The 20,665-nt window shown below is 40.6% G+C and overlaps 1 protein-coding gene across 5 annotated transcripts in view; it reads left to right on the top strand.

Annotated features, from left to right (window-relative positions):
- Positions 1–20,665, top strand: part of ppfia4 (PTPRF interacting protein alpha 4) — a 69,626-nt gene that overhangs the window by 15,403 nt on the left and 33,558 nt on the right. Inside the window, exon 1 of one of the 5 annotated variants that reach the window (XM_086086621.1) lies at positions 16,687–16,907. The exons of the other annotated variants lie outside the window; for them this stretch is intronic. Coding sequence (XP_085942747.1) covers positions 16,845–16,907 — 63 coding nt within the window. The 5' untranslated portion in view covers positions 16,687–16,844. Of the gene's footprint in view, positions 1–16,686; positions 16,908–20,665 lie in introns of those variants that run through there. 5 annotated transcript variants of the gene reach the window in all.

Here is a 20,665-nt window from a genome sequence, read left to right as displayed (position 1 = left end):
TTGACACCGTATAATTCTTATAGCCTGAAATCACATGTTTTGATTGCATGAATGACTGCTGTTCACTTGATGACGAGGATGAGGGTCAGTAAGCATTGCGGCGCCCCATTAGAAAACTGGGGGCTTTGGCGTGGCGTGCCTCAATGCACACTGAGCTGCCCTCCTCTTACTCCGTCTCGCCCTGCCCTAAAACCACACTTCAATATCCTTTTCATTTCCTTGGCCCTTACTCTCTATTTTTTTTTTCTTTTTTTGTCCCATACAGATTTCTGCCCATGTCCTGGCATGTCAATCTGATCTAGTCTAGATCTTTAAAATCAGGAGTGATGGCCAAATTTGCACACACAAAAAAATTACACTCAGAGGGGGTGGATTTTGAAGCGTATAGAAAAAAGGAAAATGAGAATTTTGGCAATGGAAATGGTTTTGCAAATAACCGCTGGCAAGACCGGATACAAGTCGCACGTTTTGACTGGATATTACGTTTGTAGTCCCAAAGCAATGTCGGACAATAAAGTAAGGTATTTTTGGGGGGGACGCTACGGTTTATCAAGAATTACAAAAGCAAACTCATACGACGTTATCGCACTGCGCAGTCGCTTCCTGGTCTTCTTCTTTTAAATTACTGGTGGATCACATCTCTTAATGGTGTATACCGCCACCTACAGCTGCGGCGTCCCCTTTCAATAATCGCAAAAGAACAGATGTAAACGGGCATAAGTCGCACGTCCATTTTGTGCATTTTCAGAAAATTTGCTTAAAAAATTCGAAAAAAATTGTATGGTAACCTAACTAGTGTCTTAAAAGATTATAAGTAGCCCTGGATGCAGAGTGCAGTTCAAAGCTTACCGCCACGCCGGGTGGACGTAAACGTTTGACTCCGCCCACACGGATTTTACAAAATGGTTTAAACTTTTTTTTTTATAACAAAATTTAATAATGCACCGTCTCAGGACGTAAAGTTATTCTTTTAAAACACATTATGGAGCATCGGGAATTACAAACACTCAACCCTCAGCCGGGGCGGAGCTAACTAATTGGTTTGACAGAAGAGGTCGAAGTGCATATGTCCCCAGCAGAGAGGTTGAGGTTAGTATTTGGGTTTCGGTCAGTTTTTTATTTTTGTTGTTCAATAAAATGTTCAAACAATACTGTAATTGTGATGTGTTAGGGTTAGGGTTATAAGATATTTTAAGATTGTACACAAAGCCGCCAGGGCAATAGTTTAACAACAAAGAAAGATAGAAGAAGGCACTTCGAGGTCAAAAATCTGGAGTCAAACGTTTAGGTTCACCCCAAACTGCACTCTGCATCCAGGGCTTATTTGGAATCTCCGCCTGTCCATCCATCCAGGCATTGAAAAAAACAACAACAATTTAACACAAGACACAGGCTCATGATATTAATGCTGAGGCTGCGACATTATAAAGTCCATGTTCCATACTGTACATTACAATACATTACATTTTAGTACAGTTGACATTTTAGATCAGCCCTTTGAACTAAGATGAATTTTAAAAAGACAAAACTTTTGTATATTAATTGATTGTTGGAGTGATATTATATTCAATGTACACACACGCCAGAAATGTAGGATTATTTGATAACTGGAATGACAGCTGACAACTAGAATGCTAACCGCTATTTAACCTTGAGACTAACGTTAGCTCTTTTCCCATTTGAAGCGCCTTGCCATTGCAGCAGAAGTCCTCTTGCTGTGTTGCGATGTTCCAATGTTGCCCAGCAAGGCTCCATTCCATGGTCCTTGCCCCTCACCACATACACAATGAATGGGTTTGCGCCCTGCTAAATGCAGTGTGAAAATGGTTTTAGGCTGCCCAAAACAACACTGGCATGGAAATAGGACAGAACAATTGAGAGTAATGATTCGCCCTTCCCTTGTTTGCAACTCTACACGGTGGCTATAATGAGTTCACCCAAGCTAGTCAAGTTAGCATTCAGGCTTGCACTACTAGCACAACAGTAGCTGGACTGACTGACTTAAGATTGCTTGAACTGTATGTTTGATTGTGATTCCACTGTTTCAACTAAGCACATATTTGACTGAGGTTTCACAGAGGCAACAAGAAGATGGAATTAAGTACCTATTATAGGGTGACCATATTCCCATTTACACACAAAAAAAGAGGACACTTACCCCGGCCTTGAAATTGTTGTACCAGTCGCAGTTACACAGTGTACTTCACCTCCTATTAGTCATGCAATGCCAACCGGACATTTTCATAAATTTATAAAACCCACGGATGCCCGAACAGGATGGAAGAAAATGGTCTGTCCTCCCAAACGTCTTCCCAAAAGAGCGCGTTTGGTCACCCTACCTAATTGCAGCCACTGCTCCAACGTGTCAAGAGAGTGACCAAATGTCCTGTGTCAACTTTTTTTACACCCTAAATTCATGTCCTGGAGGCAATGTGTTTGAAGTGCCTTGCCCAAGGACACAACGACACATGACTTGGGGAGAGCGGGGATCCAATAGCCGACCTTCTGGTTCCTGAACGACCGTCTCTACACCCTGAGCCACGGCCGCCACAGACTGTAGACGGTAGACCGTGGACTTTTTTCCAAGTCAATTGCGAGGGTTTTAGGGGAAAAAAGTAGGTTAACTTTTTACATACCTCACTTCCTGATCATTCAAATAAGGTACTAAGGTATGTCGGCTGCCAAGAATTTTTGTTTAGCTCACTGGTAGCACTCTGCGATCCCAAACCGGTAATGTGGTCTATCGCAGGAGCAAAAAAAAAAAGAAAAAAAAAGGGCTTAGAACATGATGTCAATATTCATTCATTTGTCAAGTAAGACTTGAAAAGAAAGTTATGTTTTTATTTTATTTCTTACTCATACAGAGTAGGTATACACTCAAATAGTTATAACGTATGACATCTTTGAGTAAACTGTGTATCATCTAAGTATCTCAAGGCCAGGCTGAGTCCTCTTTTTTTAGAGATGAAAATTTGGCCACCCTATTGTTTACCATTCTCGGCATATAAATCAGATTTTGACTCCATCAATGTGTCCACTTGCAAATGAGCACTGGTCAAAAGCGACTGTGAATGAGAGATGGGGAGGAGGGGCCTGTAGTTGCGTTACATAAAGGTCACTTGAATCTGTGCTGCTTGCATCCCACGATGGCATCTCCAATCGCACCCCCTCCCCTCCTACCCCAGCCCCTTCCACACACACTTCCGCTGCCATCTCCCATTATTCCTCCCCATCCGTATCCAGTTTCCACTTGCACCCTTTTGTCATTGTGAATTGTTCACTTTTGCCTGCTCCAGTCTGATCTACAGTTTCTGCGCTTGTCGGCTCTCGGCCTGCATGTACTGACGTTTCTGCATCTTGTGTCGCTCACTGAATAACCACTCTCTCTCTCTCTCTCTCTCTCTCTCCTCTCGTTTCTTGCGTTCGAAGAGTAATGGGGGTGGGTACCCTGGAGGGAGCGCACACACTCAGTCACAGAAATATTGTATTTTAATTGGTCTGGATTGGATTCTGACATTGAATGTGACATTTTAATTGTCTGTAACCACGGAGCGACCTCACATCCATTTTGCAATGTTATACTGTTGATATGTAGTAATTTACAGCAGCAGATTCTCCTGTTCAAACAAACCAGCCACCTGAGCCATTGCTGAGTTTCACATTAACGGTTAATGCTGCACTTTCTCGTGATTGCCAACCAAGAGCTGCTTAAGTCTGTCCAGTTTGGCTGATTTAGAGCGTTTAAGCGACAAACCCTGGGGAGGACTCTACAGCTCTGCATGTGTGAGTCAATTCTCTTTTGTTATTTTAATCAAAATCCGCAGTTTTTGTCATAACATGAAACATTAGCATGTGATCAAGATTGATAAGAGCTGTCCTTGCTTCCAGAGTCAAATAATGGCCATGTGTTGTGTATGTGTGTGCCAAGTCAGCACATGCAGTATATTCCATCATCTGTCATTGTTGTGAGGTTATTTTTAATCCCCTCATTTGTCATGATCAACTCTTCTTTCCTCTCTGTCTCAAATTACACTGACTTATGTTGTTATCTTACACACAAGATCCCAAAAGGAATACACCCGTCATCCAGTTGGAGCATGTTTAATGCTGACCCAGTGGGATGCGAGTCCCTTCAGAATTCCCCCCTCCCCCTCCCCCCTTGCCTCACCCCAAGGGCACCGCGGGGTCGGGTTCCACAATCGCACACATTAAGCACACACAATACACGTCAAATCATTTGGCCTCGCGCCTCCCGCATCATCAAACTGTCAAGTCAATCAGGCTCCATCAGCCGATGTGCGTCTGTGATTGCCCGTGTGCGGACTCAGACCTTTCTCTTACCACCTCAAACTCTCAAAGCTCTGCACATTTGGTCTCCATAGAAACGGGAGGATGGGGGTGAATGTTGACTTCCTGACACCTTCTGTCTCATGGGATGCCAACTGACAGCAACACTGCACGCATGTGTGTGCAGTTAATTGAAGCTGTAAGTAATGTGATGAGGTAACAACCAAAAACATTTTTTTTCTGTTTTAAAGATGCTTCAAAGGTTGGCTGACTTGCAAATGTTGGTGTGCGTGTGTCTGGCGCATGCAGCATCAACCTTGGTGGTTGGTTCTGATCGGCTGCCAAAGCTGAGCCGGCTCAGTGTGTTAGTGGGTCTGGCTGGAGATCAGTGTGAAGGAATTCCCTGTTCAATGCGGTAGGAAGGATGAAAGGCGTGCTTAACCAAAGGGAAGAATGAAAAGCTTCTGTATCGTTTGTTTCATTTGTCTCACTAGGTGAGAAAGGCAGGAAAATTAACTTTGACTTAAACGGCGGTAATCTGGTGTGTGGTTTTGTTTAAAGGGGTCTAGATGGCTAACAAGAAGATTGTTCTTTGTGTATATTTCTGTCATTTGATGTGCTGACGGTCGGGCCCACGGCACAGACGCCAGTCACATTTGGCACTGGACTTGCACCCCAGTTCTGTGTCCACATATTCATTTACCATTTAACCACAGATTTAATCAATTTGATTGGGTTACTTACAACTACAACTACTAGTACAAAAAACTACCATATGTTGTCCAAAGCGCTTTACCGAGCCTTATATTAACTTTTTTGAAAGCATATCTGACCGCGTCAGTCTACGGAAAGATTTTCCTTTTTCGTTTGAAACAACTTACTTTAACCTCAAGGATCTCTCGCTGATCACTGGCCAACGGTAGAACCCAGGGTGTGTGTGTTTTTTTTTAAACTTTTGGTAAAGATTTAAATCCATTTGTGTCTGTCTTACAAGCTATTTGCGGTAAGCTAACTTAGCAGCGTCTAAGTAAAAAATATACATTCATTCCAGGATGGGTTTCAGAGGCCAACCAAACTATTGAAAAAATGTTGATACACTGCTTAGATGAGTTTTATTGATTAACTGCTTAAGAGTTTAATATAATGCTCATTAGATGGCTAAACATTGCCACACACACAGATCAAAGGTCAACCAGTGTTATTTAACCAAATCCAGTATGAATTGTATTACGTAGATAAAGAAGTAAAACACACACAAAAATGTGTAGTTCAATAAATAAATTGTTGATTTTTTAAATGTATTTTTTTTAAGGGCAAAATGCCTTAAGTGGTTTCTTCTTAAGGTTCTTATTTAAGATAATTACTCCTCAATAAAATCAATTTCTATTTGTATTGTGACTGGGCCAAATTTGGCAAATCCTTATATGGATTTAAGGTTACGTTATTAAGTGCTGAAGTCACCTCTGCTTTTCTCACCTCGGCTTCCCTTGTGAATGTCAAGGAGGCGGCATGGATGCATGCTGTTGGACAAAATGCAGTTGTAACACTCTTGAGAAATAAAAGAAAAGAGGACATGAGACGAACAGAAGACAAAGAACGGTCAAAAGACAAGTTTGAGTCTCTGCATCACTACATACCACACCCACAGTTGCCATGGTTATTGGGCCTTGGCAGCAGGCAGCATTGTGTGAGTGTGTCCTAGTGAGTGGTGTTCCTGGATGACATCATACAGTAGCTTGCTGAGAGGTTCGACTGCAGGCATCTACAATATTTATAGACCCCCCTTAGTACAGATGAGCTCACTCCGTCACTGTGTGTCTGGCCTGACTTGGCACACCCACAATGAGTAAAGTGGCACACACAAGTTAGCACGCAAGCCAGGCCACACCCAACTATGCCACCTTTTGCAGGGTTTCAGGTGCAACACGCTTCCTTACATGCGTGCCAGAAAACTCTGATGATTGAACAATTCCATATACACACACACACACACACACACACACACACATGCACAGTGTTTTTAAAGCATCTATATACCGAGGGAAAATGAGCTGCCACTGCATGAGTCATAAGGAGAAGGACTGGTTCTTTGTGAGGGATTAAACCAGCGGGAAAATAAGGGACCGCTACGGTACTACACACACACACATAAACACATGTATGCAAACACACACGCACTAAAATGACCTCGTTCCCCCTAAACATGTGCATACCACACACACGGGCTTTAAATCCTCATTTCTCAAAATAAACAAAATCATCTCGAGGGAGAGAGCGCATGCACGTGTGTGTTTGTGCATGTGTGTGGCATCCATCACCAGATCACAAGGACCCAGATGATTTATTTATGAAATGTGATTTTTCTTCTGCTGCTCTCTTGCCCTATAACTCACATGCACACACACACACACACAGCTCAAAAAAGAAAAAAGAAAAGAAGATTCGACTCTAATCTGGTTCATAGCATGATGGCCATTCTGTGTGTGTGCGTGTGTGGTTGTGCTCCAAACATTATGCATCCACTGTAGACAAATACTGTAGCAGGCTCCACTATAATAGACACCATGCCTCAAATCATTGCCACATGCATTGTCCACTTGAGTAAATAAACGTCTTAAAGGGATATTTGACACATTGAGCCATTTTCAGCAGTAAAAAGTTAATATTTTTTCCAGAATCAATGTGATAATTTCATTATTTTCCATGTACAATTAACCCTCTCCAGGCAGGCGTTGCATATTTATATATATAATTGCTAATCCCCTAATTAATCCACATTCATATTTTTTTTGCCTTCTTTTTACTCAAAAGTACCGCTGCAGACCTTCGTTGTGCATTAGCAACAAAGAGTTTCCCAGTAGCTCACTAGATTGCAAGCTCTCTCACTTTCAAAATGTCTGCCTTCTTGGCTTCACTGAAATGGATTTTCTAGGCATCAATTTTCATGTAAGTATCACTACCAATCTCACTACCCAATTTTTTTTTAAATAAAGCCATAAAATCAATGATACAGTATTATTATATAGCATGCATTGAAATATATTAATTATAATGCATATCATATTTTAATATTTGGGAAGAAAATTATATTATTAACTCATTTACTTCCATCGATGAGTGTACTCGTCAGACCATTTTTTCCAATGGGAGGGGCAGAGGAGCCGCTGTTGTAAATCCGCTACCAAAATAAAGCTTAGGTATCGTTTTAATGGCATGCAATCACCAGCAGTTGGCAGCATTACTAAAAGAACGAAAAATGGTAGACTCTCTTTTTTCCCCCGGTGTATATACAGTGATACGATGTATAGAACACAATATTCTGTGGGTCTGGAAAATCTGTAAAAATGTTCAAAAACAGCTAGCACACAATGGCACATTGCATATGCATTCTATTTATATAAATAGATAACAGCCTACTGTATATGTATTAATATGAAAAGTGGTGTTGTGTGTGTTGACAGCGTGAGGACTGCGATGTAGATGTGCAATGTTGCTCAGTTTAATAAGCATCCCTGCTTTTGGCTTTAACATTTGAGTCAGACGTCCCACTGAGTATGTGTGTATGTTTATGCGTGTGCGTTTCCAATACAAAGACAAGCAGAGTATTTTAGGAACCTATGTGCGATAGGAAGGTATCGCAGCGCACACCCAGACATCTGCCGCACGCTGGCTGACACTCCCTAAAAGCTACGATGTTGAATGTGCACATTTATGAGCTTCCGCTGGCACGCCGTATATTTTTAGAGGAGGCAGAGCAAAATGAAGTAAGATCGGGGAATACGTGATAGATGGGCGCAGGCAGATTAATTAAACAGTTCATGAGGGCCTCCCACACACAGACGAAAAAGACGCAGATTAAAAGTCAGCAAGCGCAACGTGTGTTTTGTGCTCTGTGGACAGCGATGTAGCATTTTAGCCAGCTTATAATGACACTCAGGATAAAAGTCACTGTCAGCATATACAGTATATGGACAAAAGTATGGTGACGGTTGGTCATAACAGCAACAGGAAGTGAAATCTTAAGGGAAAAAGCAGGCTATGGTAACGTTTGACCATTCACTCTAAAGAACACATTTGAGGACACAGACCATTGACTCTTGAAACACTGTGGCACAGTCATGCTGGCATAGAAAAGGACCTTCCCTAAACTGTTCCTGAAAAGTTGAAAGCAAAGAATTGTGTAAAATACTGAAGAATTAACATTATTTTTTTATGCCCAGCGCAGTCTAACTGTGCGCATGGATGGATGCATAAGAGTCCGTTTACACCATTCGTTGCCGTTATGCGATGGAACGCAGCCGACTCCTGGCAAATCAAAGCGGCTCCCCTCATTCCTATTAAAATCAGGGCAGTGGAAGCGCACACATGGTTGACATTGAGGAAGCAGAAATTGACTCGCTGGGACCCGAGAGATGAGATTGGCGGGTGCGAAGTGCATTTATTTTTGCATGTGACGTGGGCAATTTGAGAACGACTTGTATCCCCGATTGTGCATCTATGTATGACATCACCCCCCAGTCAGCCCGGTGGTTTTATTAAAATATTTCTTTGATGATAATGATAGCAATTTGCTCAATGAATTGATTTCTATGATTATTCAGAAGGATTGTCCCGCACAGTTGTTTTATTTATGAATGAACTACGGTGATATTCACCACACACGTCTGTCTGCCTGCGCCTCGATCAAATCCAGCAAAATTGTGGCAGCCGCAGCAGCGTGAACGCCCATCAAGGTGTAACGCGTCAACCAAATTCACAAAAACGCTAGATTTGACTTTTACACTGAGCGCACGGGGCCCGTTTTACAAAGATAGGGCCCTCAGGATCAACTTCAATTCAATTCAATATTGATCAAGTGATCAAAGTAAAGATAAATGTCATTAAACAAGCCAGCTACATTTCCAGTGAATCTCCACAAGGCTTTAAAATAATGAAAATCAAGTCCTTCTCTCCAGTCAGGCGCTTACATATCTGCTAAATGTGTGTTACTTGAAACCATGCCACACTCAACTGTCAATCAAATACCTCGACTACAACCTGGAAAAATGGATGCCACTTAACTACGTTTGAGGTGTGTAAATGTATCTTAGCTTATAGCAGGCTTCCTCACTCCTGGTCTTCGAGGGTCGGAGTCCTGCATGTTTTAGATGTTTCCGTCCTCCAACTAAGCTGTTTCATATAATCAGCTCATCAGCGAGCTCTGCAGAAGCCTGATAACGATCCTGATCTTTTTCGCAGTTGCGTGCGCGCACTCATGACCAACAACGAGGCGCTCTTAAGCAACCTCAGCCCTGTGAACCCCAGGTTTACATGCTGCCTGTCAAATCAGACTTCCTTATTTTTTCCCCTCCGGGGACTTCTTCTTTTTTGTCCCTGATGTGCACACACTTACGGCTAAGAACGGGGCGTTCTAATGTGGCCACACCTGTGTACTTTCTGAAGGAAATTCTAATTTTCTGAGTTGACTCGGACAAAGGTGCTCAAGTTCTTACAAAGAGGGCCCCATTTTCGCCATGTTGAAAAGCAGTTTATCGCTATTGCTTCAACATTGAATCCGCAGTCTTTGCACATTTTCAGCAATTGTGTTCAAGCATGTATAATGTATTAGGAATCAAATCTTTGAATTAACTTTAAGGGATTTTAAAAGAGATACTGTATATCTGTATAGTTTTGAGCATATTCTGCCTCTCTAATGCCTTTGTAGCCACAGTTTTGCTCTTGAAGCCTTACTGGAGACACACACACACTTACACGCACGCAGTTGTGTTAAGTTACATCCTGCCATTGCAGTATTCCAGTGTGAAGGTCAAGGGCAGCATGCCTGACCTTCACACACACACGCACGCACACACACACACACGCACACCTCTTCGTTGAAGTGTGTGAGAGAAGATCATTTGTAATGATGCAGGAGCCACACTTGGAGTCGTTTGCCTTATTTACCCTTTGATTCAAGAAAATGCCCATTAATATTAATACATCTGTTTTCCTCTGCTGACATGATCCACTTTCATCTGCACAGCACACTGATTGGACGAGTGGGTCCCCATGTGTACATGTGTGTCTTTTTGTGGACTCTTCGATGGCTGCCTAAGACTGTTCCTCGTTTGTGGTGCGATTGCATATTCAAGTAATCAGCCAGACTTGTTTGTATGCAACTGGGTGTCTGTCAGGAACCGGCTGTTTGTAAATTAACTGAGCCTAAATTATGTAGTTTTATTTAGATGCACAACAATGAGACATGGTTATAAATAGAAAGATTTCTGGGGCAGACTATTTTGTGAACATCTTGGCACACACGTTGCTTGTGTGCATCTGGTCCCAATGCCACGCTGGGATCGAACAGGACGCGGCGAAGGAGAAAGTGTGCGGGCTGAGGCTGCAATGAGGGCGACAGGGGAGGGAAACAAAGCTGACATGGCTGCTTTCAACAGGCGGAACGGCACTGGAAACAAATCATTCTGCTTGGCAGAAGGATTAAAGCAGCTACGAACGAGTATGAGGGAAAATTACCTTGAGGTTTTCTTTTTAATGTCATGCATTACTTAACAGCACTTTAATAGTGATAATGGTAATGAACGTGCTTTATCAGCTGTCATTATCTATATAGTTCCAAATTGATGAACGGGTTTTCCTTTATCATACAAATCCACCTCACTGTCTGAGCTTGGAGCGTTTGTGGATGTCACAAGGATTTATTTGGCCTTTGAAATATTTTTTTAATAGAAATGTCGGTTTTATTTGGAACATGTTCACATTTTCGGTGTTCACGTTACTATTTGGCAACATGCATTTTTCAAATTTCCGATTTTCACAGTGGCACTTTGGCATACGAATATAAATTGTTTCATTACCTTGCTCATAACGTAAAACACTTATATATCAAATCATCTTTCCTCTTTGAAATTAATGTAAATGCCATTAATCTGATACAGTCACCCTAAACAACATTTGCGATGTGTTTTTTTTAACAAGAAAAAATAGCACTCCATAGTACTGTATTATACACCCCCCCCCCCCCCCCCCATAATAGAATTGAATTTTTTTAATATATTTTTTGTCCTTTAAATCAATTGACATTATGATGCTCCTTCCAAGGCCACTAGGGGCAGTATAATACATACATATGAAAACTTCTCAAAAAGTGTGCTTCCCAGAGGATAAAGAATATATATCCCTATGTGTATTGTAATATTATCTTTGTACTTGTGTGAATTGTGTTTAAACAACCATTGCTTAAGGAGGTACTCAACACTAAATCTAATTTTTTTTTTGACTGATAAACTGTATAAACTGTTGTCTACTAATGCTGTTCAAATGTCCTGTTAGCGCCACTCCTCTCATTACACGAGAAATCAGTTACTCTTTCAGTGTGACATAGTCGCTCTGCCACCCACCGGCTCAGCATTTGGTAAATTTATTTAGCATAGTTTGTCATAGTATAGAAATGATTTAGATCGTACTTTTCACTGCTGCTGTCAATCACAGCCAGACCACGCCCAGCCCTCTCCCCATTCGCAACCCATTCCTGCGCTTCCTTTGAGCGCCGATTTCAAATCTTGGAGAGGGGTGGAGCAAGAGTCTGATTTCCTGTAGAGTTACGCTTTAAAAACACCAATGCTATTTATTAGCTCTTGTATGGCATTTTGCATTGCTTGTTAGCTTGAAGTTACACTGACTTTTGTAAAGTAAAGCTATGTGATTGTTTTAAACACACAACGGTGTGTTTAAAACAATCACATAGCTTTACTAAACTTAGTTTAGTAACTTAGTTTACGGTAAACTTTAAGTGAGAGTGGCAATAGTCAACTTGAATCATCTTTTTTTAAGAAAAAGAAGAAGAAAACGTGTTCACTATCTACCACCACGCAGTCTTTGCTTGCAAGATAAATCTAAATAAATGGTTTCATAATGTTTACAATTTGATAATGAAACTGATAATTTCTATTTCTACACTTGTTCTTTTGTAACTCAAAGGCGTTCGAATGTGCAATTGAAATGAACATATTGCGTCAAGTGGACCATTGTGGTCATCTACGACTATATGTTTATAGTTCATTCATTTGTCAGGTGGTTGACGACTTGGCGTATATTTGATTTATAAAGGCGAAAGTAGCATCTAATTTCGTGATAAAACTAGCCCATTTGCATGTCAGTCTCTTGTCCCGGAAATTATGATGTCATTATTTTTTGCGTGGCAATGCATTATACCGAGTGGGTGATGATGATGGGGGAAGGGTTGTGCGGACTTGCCCTCTGCTTTGTATGTTCTGACATAAAATGGCTGCTTTCCATCAAGTGAAGGTTCAGATGAGATTATATTAACTGCTTGAAAAAAGAGTCACTGGAGTGGATCAAGTATGAAAGAAAGATTTGAGAGAGACATGTAATAATAAGAAAATGGTGTGAAGGCGTTTGCTTCTATTTTGGTGAAATCTTCAGTTTAAAAAAAAACACATCTCATATGTAAGTTTCTGTGTGTTTGTTTTTTAATCACAAGCAATACAATGAACCTTCAGCCTTTCTTCACAGATCACAGATCTGAATTACTGTTTTGAAGTGTGGCTAATGCGCACCACGCGGCCAGTAGGGGACGCTGCCTCCTCACAAACCTGGACAGGAATGGCGACTGGTCCAGTCGGTTGCTGAGTGGAACCGCACTGAGGCTCCAGGGTGCACTGCGATGCTGTCAGTTAATGGTGGAAGTCACCACAATCACTAAAGGACGTTATGATTTGCGGCGACTTGTCTGTCTCACTAATTCAACCTCTCTTGCAAAAGCACACGCGTTCTCTGTGGCCAGCCCTTGTTTCCGTGACAACCAGGTGCAAGCAAGTCGACTTGTTGTCATGAACTATTTTTGCTTCTTTTCCCACAGCACAGCAGCAGATGAAAAGTTGTGTAATGATGGGCATTTAATTACAATTGTACAGATTAAACATGGAGGTGTAAGAGAGGAAGTAATGCCGGTAAATGAATACAGAACACAAGATGAATCAAGAGACAGCAACATCAGTATAACAAATAGATTGTGTTTCATCACAATGTAGTTTTACTATGTGGACAATACACTGCTGACATCTTTTCTCATTTGCTGAAACATCATTTATATTATTATTATACCACTCACGGCTAGCTTGAGTCATAGAAAAAGCCATATTGCAAGTTTATCAGCTTGAAAGCCATAAAAGTGGTAGATGTTAACGTGAGCCAATTTCTGAAAGTACATGTTTTATTAATAATGATCCACTGTTAACATCTCATAACATTAATTGAAAAGGCTAGAGTTTTTTCATTTGTTTGTTTGTTTGTACCGTGTTGAGGATTTGCTCCAGTGGATAGATATAAAAAGTCTACACACTCCTGTCAAATACCATATTTATGTGATATAAATAGAAATCATTTCAAAATCATTTCCACCATTATTATGACTTGTAACTTGTACAACTCAATTGAAAAAAATACGTGTGTGTGTATATTTGGTGCTTTGGAAAGTCTTTTGCACACATCTCCTCTGGGACCTTTGAACAATGATGTCTTCCTGATAGTGTTGAAGCTCTCTGTGGACCATGGCCTACAAAAATGTCAGCTCAAATTGATATGGGTTTAATCAAAAGCTCTTTATATGATGGCAAGTCTGTACTGACTGCCATTCAACATTAGTTTCCCCTAGTTATAAGAGGGTGTGAACTTTCCCCCCCTCAGAGTCGTAGAGGTTACAGGTCACATGTGGAAATAGATTTGAAATCACAAAATTCTGGCATGTGAACTTCACATTAGACACTAGTCAGGGCTGGACTGGCCACCTGGCATACAGGGCACATGCTCAGTGGGCCAGTATCTATTGGAGGCTATGCGGTGCTATTTTAATTATTTTTTTTCATCCAATATCACCCCAAGAGGCGGGCTCACAATTTAGAGGGAGCATCCCATGAACCCATTTACAATTTAGACAACAAAGCAAACCAGTCACCATCAGAAACAGACCTTGTCTGAATACAAATTTTTATAAGAGCCTGTCTTTGTTTCTTGCCATCAATGTCAATTACATCCATTTTTCTCACACTATAGTAGGCAAACAACATGACTGAAGAGTTATTGTTTATCATATGAACCAGAGTCATGTTTTCATGCAAAAAGATGCACACATATCAGGAACACATTCATAATACAAGCAGGAACAAATATAAGTCGAAAAGCATCATTTGGAATTGTGAAGAATTAAGAGAATTTGTGTTGCATGCTTTTCAGATATGATTTAAATGAATGGGCCATTAAAGCGCAATATGCAAAACGGTGTCAGCTCTGATTGGCTGTTAGCTAGCAAATGCATGATCAAATACAATGACATTATCTAGTAAATTAAGCTTGTCAAAATCTTGCTGTTTACTTACACTTTGCATATTTAAAAAACACTGATCCAAACCAAAAACTCTCAAACAGATTGTGAGTTAATATTGAAAGGAGTAAGTAAAATAGAAAATCCATTTATTATTATTATTATTATTATTATTATTGTTATTATTATTATTATTATTATTATTATTATTATTATTATCATAGTCATAGTGTGTTCTATAGCAAAGGCAACTAACCAATTGTAACCTGATATTGTATCTCACATGTTTCACAGCAGTGGTTCATCAAATTCCATGATAGTCATTCACTTAGCATTGAATTAGGCATTAAATGAAATGTATCAAATAACAAAAATGTCAACCTTCTGTTCATTCCAGATGGCATATCGTGGCATTACCAAAGCTGCTCGCTTAATTCTCCTTTTCAATGTGGACTCCATTTTGTTGCACTTGAGGTATTTTAAGCAGAACCTTGCTCGAAGTATACCCAACTAGTCAGTGTCCTCTTTCTAACTCGGCTCAAAGTGACACGCGTTGTTTGCAGACATTGGCTGATTATTCTTGAGACCAGCAAAACTCCGGAAGCGCTTTCAGACTGCAGTCATGCACTTTGAAGCCCCACTGAGAGCGGAGGAACGTTTATAAATAGAAAGAATCAGTCGGCACAGCAGTGTCATAGTGGATGAAAATAGAGCTCTTCATTTTGGGTTGAGTGAGCACTGATTAAGCTTTTTATTAAGAGGAACTGGTGATGGTGCTTTTCATTTATCAATTTTGTTTGCCGTCTTTGATCTAATTCTTGGCATTCGTTCATAAAACTTCACATCTACGTTGAGACCTCCATTGTAGTTGAAGGTCAAACCTTTTTTTTTCCCACCAAAATAAATCATGCAAAGTGAATTTGTTTCAGGATTAGAGCTTTGCGGTAATAGAGCCTGCCCTTGATTAACTGTGCAAGCAATGTTTTTAACAGGGATGTTCGATAATCGAAATTTCAGACCGATACCAGTACAATTACTCAAGTCTTGAGTAATTGATACCGTACCGATACCATTTGTACTTTTGATACTTAAAATCACCCCTCAAAAACAACCATCCATTACCAATCCTATATATCGGAATTTACAAATTTTCCTTGAAATTGCATGAAATTAATGGAAATTTCTATTCTTCTCATTTCTAGTTCCGAGTATCGATACTATGTACCATGCCATACCATACCAATATCCCACCTTATTTCAAGGTATTTGCGACGGGTATTTGCGACTGTTTTACAATCAGGAATTAGAAATTAGAAATAAGAAGAATAGAAAATTGCTGTTCATTTCATGCAATTTTAAGCAAAATGCTATATTGGTCTGTCTTTAAAAGTATCTGCCATAAAGAAATTTGGTGCAACAAAAATACTTAGTGGTATCGGTACTTAGTATTAGTGTCGGTGACTACTCAAGAGTTAAGTAAAAAAAATTAAAATAAAAAAAGTGGTATGGAACATCCCTAAATAAACAACCATAGAAGTGTAAACAGATGTCGGTTTTGAATGAACTAAAAGTAAAACAATAGAGACATCTGATTAACATTACATGCTATTTTAAAAAAAAATATTATCATTTTTATTTATATATTTATATACAGTAATTGCTTGAGTATATGTATTGTACACAATACAGCCGGAACCGCCTATATAATAATAAATACTAAAAAATAAAATAAAATTGGCATATATTTTGGTTGAACTTCAAATTGAACCACTTTGACTTTGGCGGCGCAGCTATGTCAGTGTGTGTGTGCGCGTGTGCGTGTGTGCGCATGTGCGTGTGTGTGTGTGTGTGTGTGTGTGTGTGATGGAGAACAGGTGGCCGCCTCCTCTGAGCCCTTCCTGTCATTTCCTCCATCAGCTGATCACTCACCTCCTCCTCCCTCCATCCTCGAAATGTTGTCTTTCTCTCTGATCCAAAACCCAAATGTACCTCAATCCCATTGCCTCGGCCTGCCCTTGTTCCTCTCTCTCCTCCCTCTTGCTCTGGCTCGCTCTCCCTCTGCCAGGCCAGCTAACAGAGTGTTGTTACGGTGTCGGAGGGCAGAGGGAATAGCGTTAGGGAACAGCTTGTGAATCCACTTTCAGCCATCCTCTCCTGCTCTTTCTTTCTCTTTTCATGGGGGTTCAGTTTGAGGGATCTGCTATGTTTAGGCTCCACCATGAACCCAACGGTGAAGATCCACCTTCAGAATGGGACCCACTTTAACACCTACATGTACCAGGTAGGGAATGACGCGCAGTCCGAGTGTGGATACGAGCAGTGAAAGATGGTCTCCAGTGGAAATAAGTCACACGTCCTTGGTTGTATCGATGATGACTCTTTTTTTTTTTTGGAACTTTGACATGGCCTCCTTTCGTCCTTTTCTGCCTTTCCCACTTTTCACTTCATGCTTTAGTCAGCCTGCCATAAAATGATTGACATTTCAAAGAGATGCAGAAAGAAGTTGCTCCGCTAAGGCTTTCTCTCTTGTTGATGTGGGCTCTTGTATCTTGTCGTATTCCACTTCTACAAAACGACAAACTCAATATGTCGTGCAATGAGTGGGAATCTGTCTCCGGCTGGGAATGTGCTGGGCTGGCTTGGCTGCGTGTTTGTTGCACAACAAAAAGTCTTTGTGTTTCTCCTCTCGGCCGAGGAGAGGAAGACTTCCCCTCTCATCCTCTCTTTCCGTGTCCTTCTTCACGCTGGAGGTTTTGTTTAATGAAGGAATACTGGGACACATGAATGGATGCTATTCTGGTCTCAGGCCTGCAGTGGCCGCAGAGGAGAGACTTAGACAACTAAAAAAACTTATGTGCATGTTGTGCTTTAGGGAAAGCAATGTTGTTACAAGGGTAAGAAAGCTTCAAAGATAAATTTTTATGTTGTAATTACTTAGACACCCAATTAATCCCAAGTATTATTTTTACGTGCAGTTTGTTTCACAAGAGTAAGCCTAAATAACCTAAAAACATTACACATTGTAATAATATATTGGTTTACTAATACATGCTTCTTGTGATCATTTTCAAAATAAAAATGTGTTTTGAACATGATTTCAGTCAGCTAACACTCAAATACTCATTAATGACATGACATCAAAAACATGTTCCCATTTGGGTTTGAATATTGTAAGACTAATGATGACTGCAATTACTGAAGCTAGTGAGGCTAGCTGCTATTCAAATTCATTCATCCATCCGTTTTTCGATACTGTTCAGTTGTATGACGTTGTCCTATTTACGAAGGCCACTAATCCTGTCCACAGAGCGCAGAATTTGTCTCCCTGTGTCCCATTCAAATTCACCAAAATTGCGTTACACTACTTGCGCCAATAGTTAGACGTGGTTTTAGCATGTGGGAAGTCGAGTCAACTTTCTGCCACCAAATTGTGACGCCCTTGGTATGCCACAACGCCCAACATGGAGCAGAGCGGTCTGCCAAATGAAATCCCAAATAGGCAAAACGAGGTTGCATGGCATGAAAATCAAGATGTGCTAGTTTTTACGCTCAAGCTGTGCCATCTAGTCAAAACTAGGAAGGACTTAGATGTGATCCCTGCAGGACTCCATTTTTTAAGGTCTCATTCATCAACAAATTATTACCCTCTTAATCCTACTTTATTTTATTATTATTTTTATTTACCTACTGGGAAACATTCAACATCTTATTTACGTGATTAATAGGGTTAACGTTGTCAAGTTAAATATTTTTTGGTATTGAGACTGACAATCATTCACATGGTCATATTTATCTAATGTACTGTTGGAGGAAGCCAAAGCTTTCTTAAAGTGGAAGTAAACCCTACAAAAATATCTTGACAATGTTCTATGCAGCCCACTAGTCTAAATACGGTATTCTGGTTAATATTGCGTTAGTGGAATATGAGCTAAGCAACACAATCCAGCAGTTTATATCAATATCAGAAGGCAGCCATTTTGTCACTTGCCGTCGAGAGAAAATGACATCACAGTTGCTCGAGTCTCAGGTAACAACCAATCACAGCTCAGCTTCAGAAAACAGATGAGCTGTGATTGGGCATTGTCTGAGCCCTGAGCAACTATGATGTCATCTTCAGTCGACAGCAAATGGCAAAATGGCCGCCCCCTGAGATGGACAAAAAACGGCTGGATTTTGCTGCATAACTCTAAGAGATACTTGATTCATTGAGCCATTTTCAGCAATGAAAAGCTAATATTTCGTCCAAAACTAATTTGATAACTTCATTATTTTTCATGTACAATTATTACCTTTAAAAACAAATTGTTCCACTGAAGATTACATCACCTGTGCTGAGCAAATAGATAACGACCAGTCTGGATCAGTTTACTGACCAAACCCAGAAAACAGGTGAGCTAAGATTGGTCGTTACCTACTTCCTCAGCAGAGGTGATGTCATCATCAGTTGACAGCAAGTGGAAAAAAATATTTTTGGAAGGTATTATTTTTGCTGAAAAATAATGAAGTTATCAAATTAATTCTGGGCAAAATATTAACTTTTCACTGCTGAAAATGGCTCAATGAGTCAAGTATCCCTTTAATCAGAATGCAATGTTTAGACTCGTGAGGTCACATATAACATATTACAGTGGAACCTCGGAGTTTGAACATCTCGGAACTCGTACAAATCGGACTACAACCCCAAAACTCTGAGTAAAAAATAAGCAAGCTAAGCCGAACGCACCTTGAAAACAGGTAGCCGAGTGAAGCTCACGTTGCGGTAGTTGAGACGATGCGCTGCTCATTTCCAGTCAGATCGTGAATACTCCCGGAGGTGCTCCATACTCGCGAGTGAATTTTCATTTTTCCACAACAATTTTCTTCGCCATGGGCCCAAAGAAAGACAACAATGCCAGTGGCAGCAAGGAAAAACAGAAAGTGCTACGGACCACTGTGGAATTAGGAAGGAGATTTTCGCGGCGTTGTAACTACTGTGACGACTTCTGTAAATACTAGCACGAGGACCCCCCTTAGCTGTTCAACAACGTGCCTGACATGAAACAACGCACGCAAGGATTGCTTAGTAGTCTAACGATATGCCCAATGTAAAATACACAAACTCAGCACTGAACTAAATCAAGCATTAACATAGCATTTATCATCCACTGATGCCATCACACCACAACAAAAAAGGTAAGGTATTTTTTTATTGTTTAAATACTGTACAAGGTGGAAATGTAATAAACATAAATAGAAATTATAATAGGAATTTTTTTCTGTTTTTGGAGCTTGGGAACGGATTAATTCCATTTACATTATTTCCTATGGGAAAAAAAATTTCAGAGGTTGAACAATTCAGACTTTGAACACTTTATGTTCAAACTCCGAGGTACCACTGTATTGTCAAGAAATGTTCAAGGTTGACTCCTTTAAGTTTTAAAGTAAACATTTGTATATGAAAATTTGAGCCGCAGCTTCCAGTCGCTCATCCCTGCCGAGAATACATCTCAGCGGCCTCGCGCATGTTTGCATGTGTGAACATCTGCAGCCGTTTGATAAAACTTGCTGTTGGTATCCTGCTCAAACGCTTTCCCCATGCCCTGTTGCCATGGCAATGGAAGTGTGCAAGGCGGCGTCATAGCAGCAGATAACTCACTACCTATTCACACCCAGGAAAAGTGTTAGGGCGCAATTTGTTTGCTCTTTCAGAACTGCTGCTGGAGAGAAGATTGAAACTTATTTTTCTTATGGATGTGGGAGATGTGAATCATCTCTTGGCCTTTATTTTTTTCCTCATCCTTCATTCAATTTTAGTGGGGCATTCCTTAGCCTGTTTAACCAGCAAATTCATCACCAGCGGTCTACGTACTCTGCGCTGGACTTATTTGGGCCTAGCAGGCGTTAGTAGTCAGATTTTCTGCCACCAAATTGTCAGGTGCGACGGGTGCATGTCAACGGACACGCCCTCGCTATATGCCACAATGCCCAGCATGGCACAGAGCGGTCTGCCAAATAGACAAACAGGTGCAGTAAGCCTTGTGGGGAGAAAATTGGGATATG

Source organism: Leptonotus elevatus, chromosome 10 (genome assembly GCF_054856555.1).
Source record: "Leptonotus elevatus isolate MCC_2025b chromosome 10, RoL_Lele_1.0, whole genome shotgun sequence".
Classification (NCBI taxonomy): Eukaryota; Metazoa; Chordata; class Actinopteri; order Syngnathiformes; family Syngnathidae; genus Leptonotus; species Leptonotus elevatus.
This window is presented reverse-complemented; position numbering and strand designations above follow the sequence as displayed.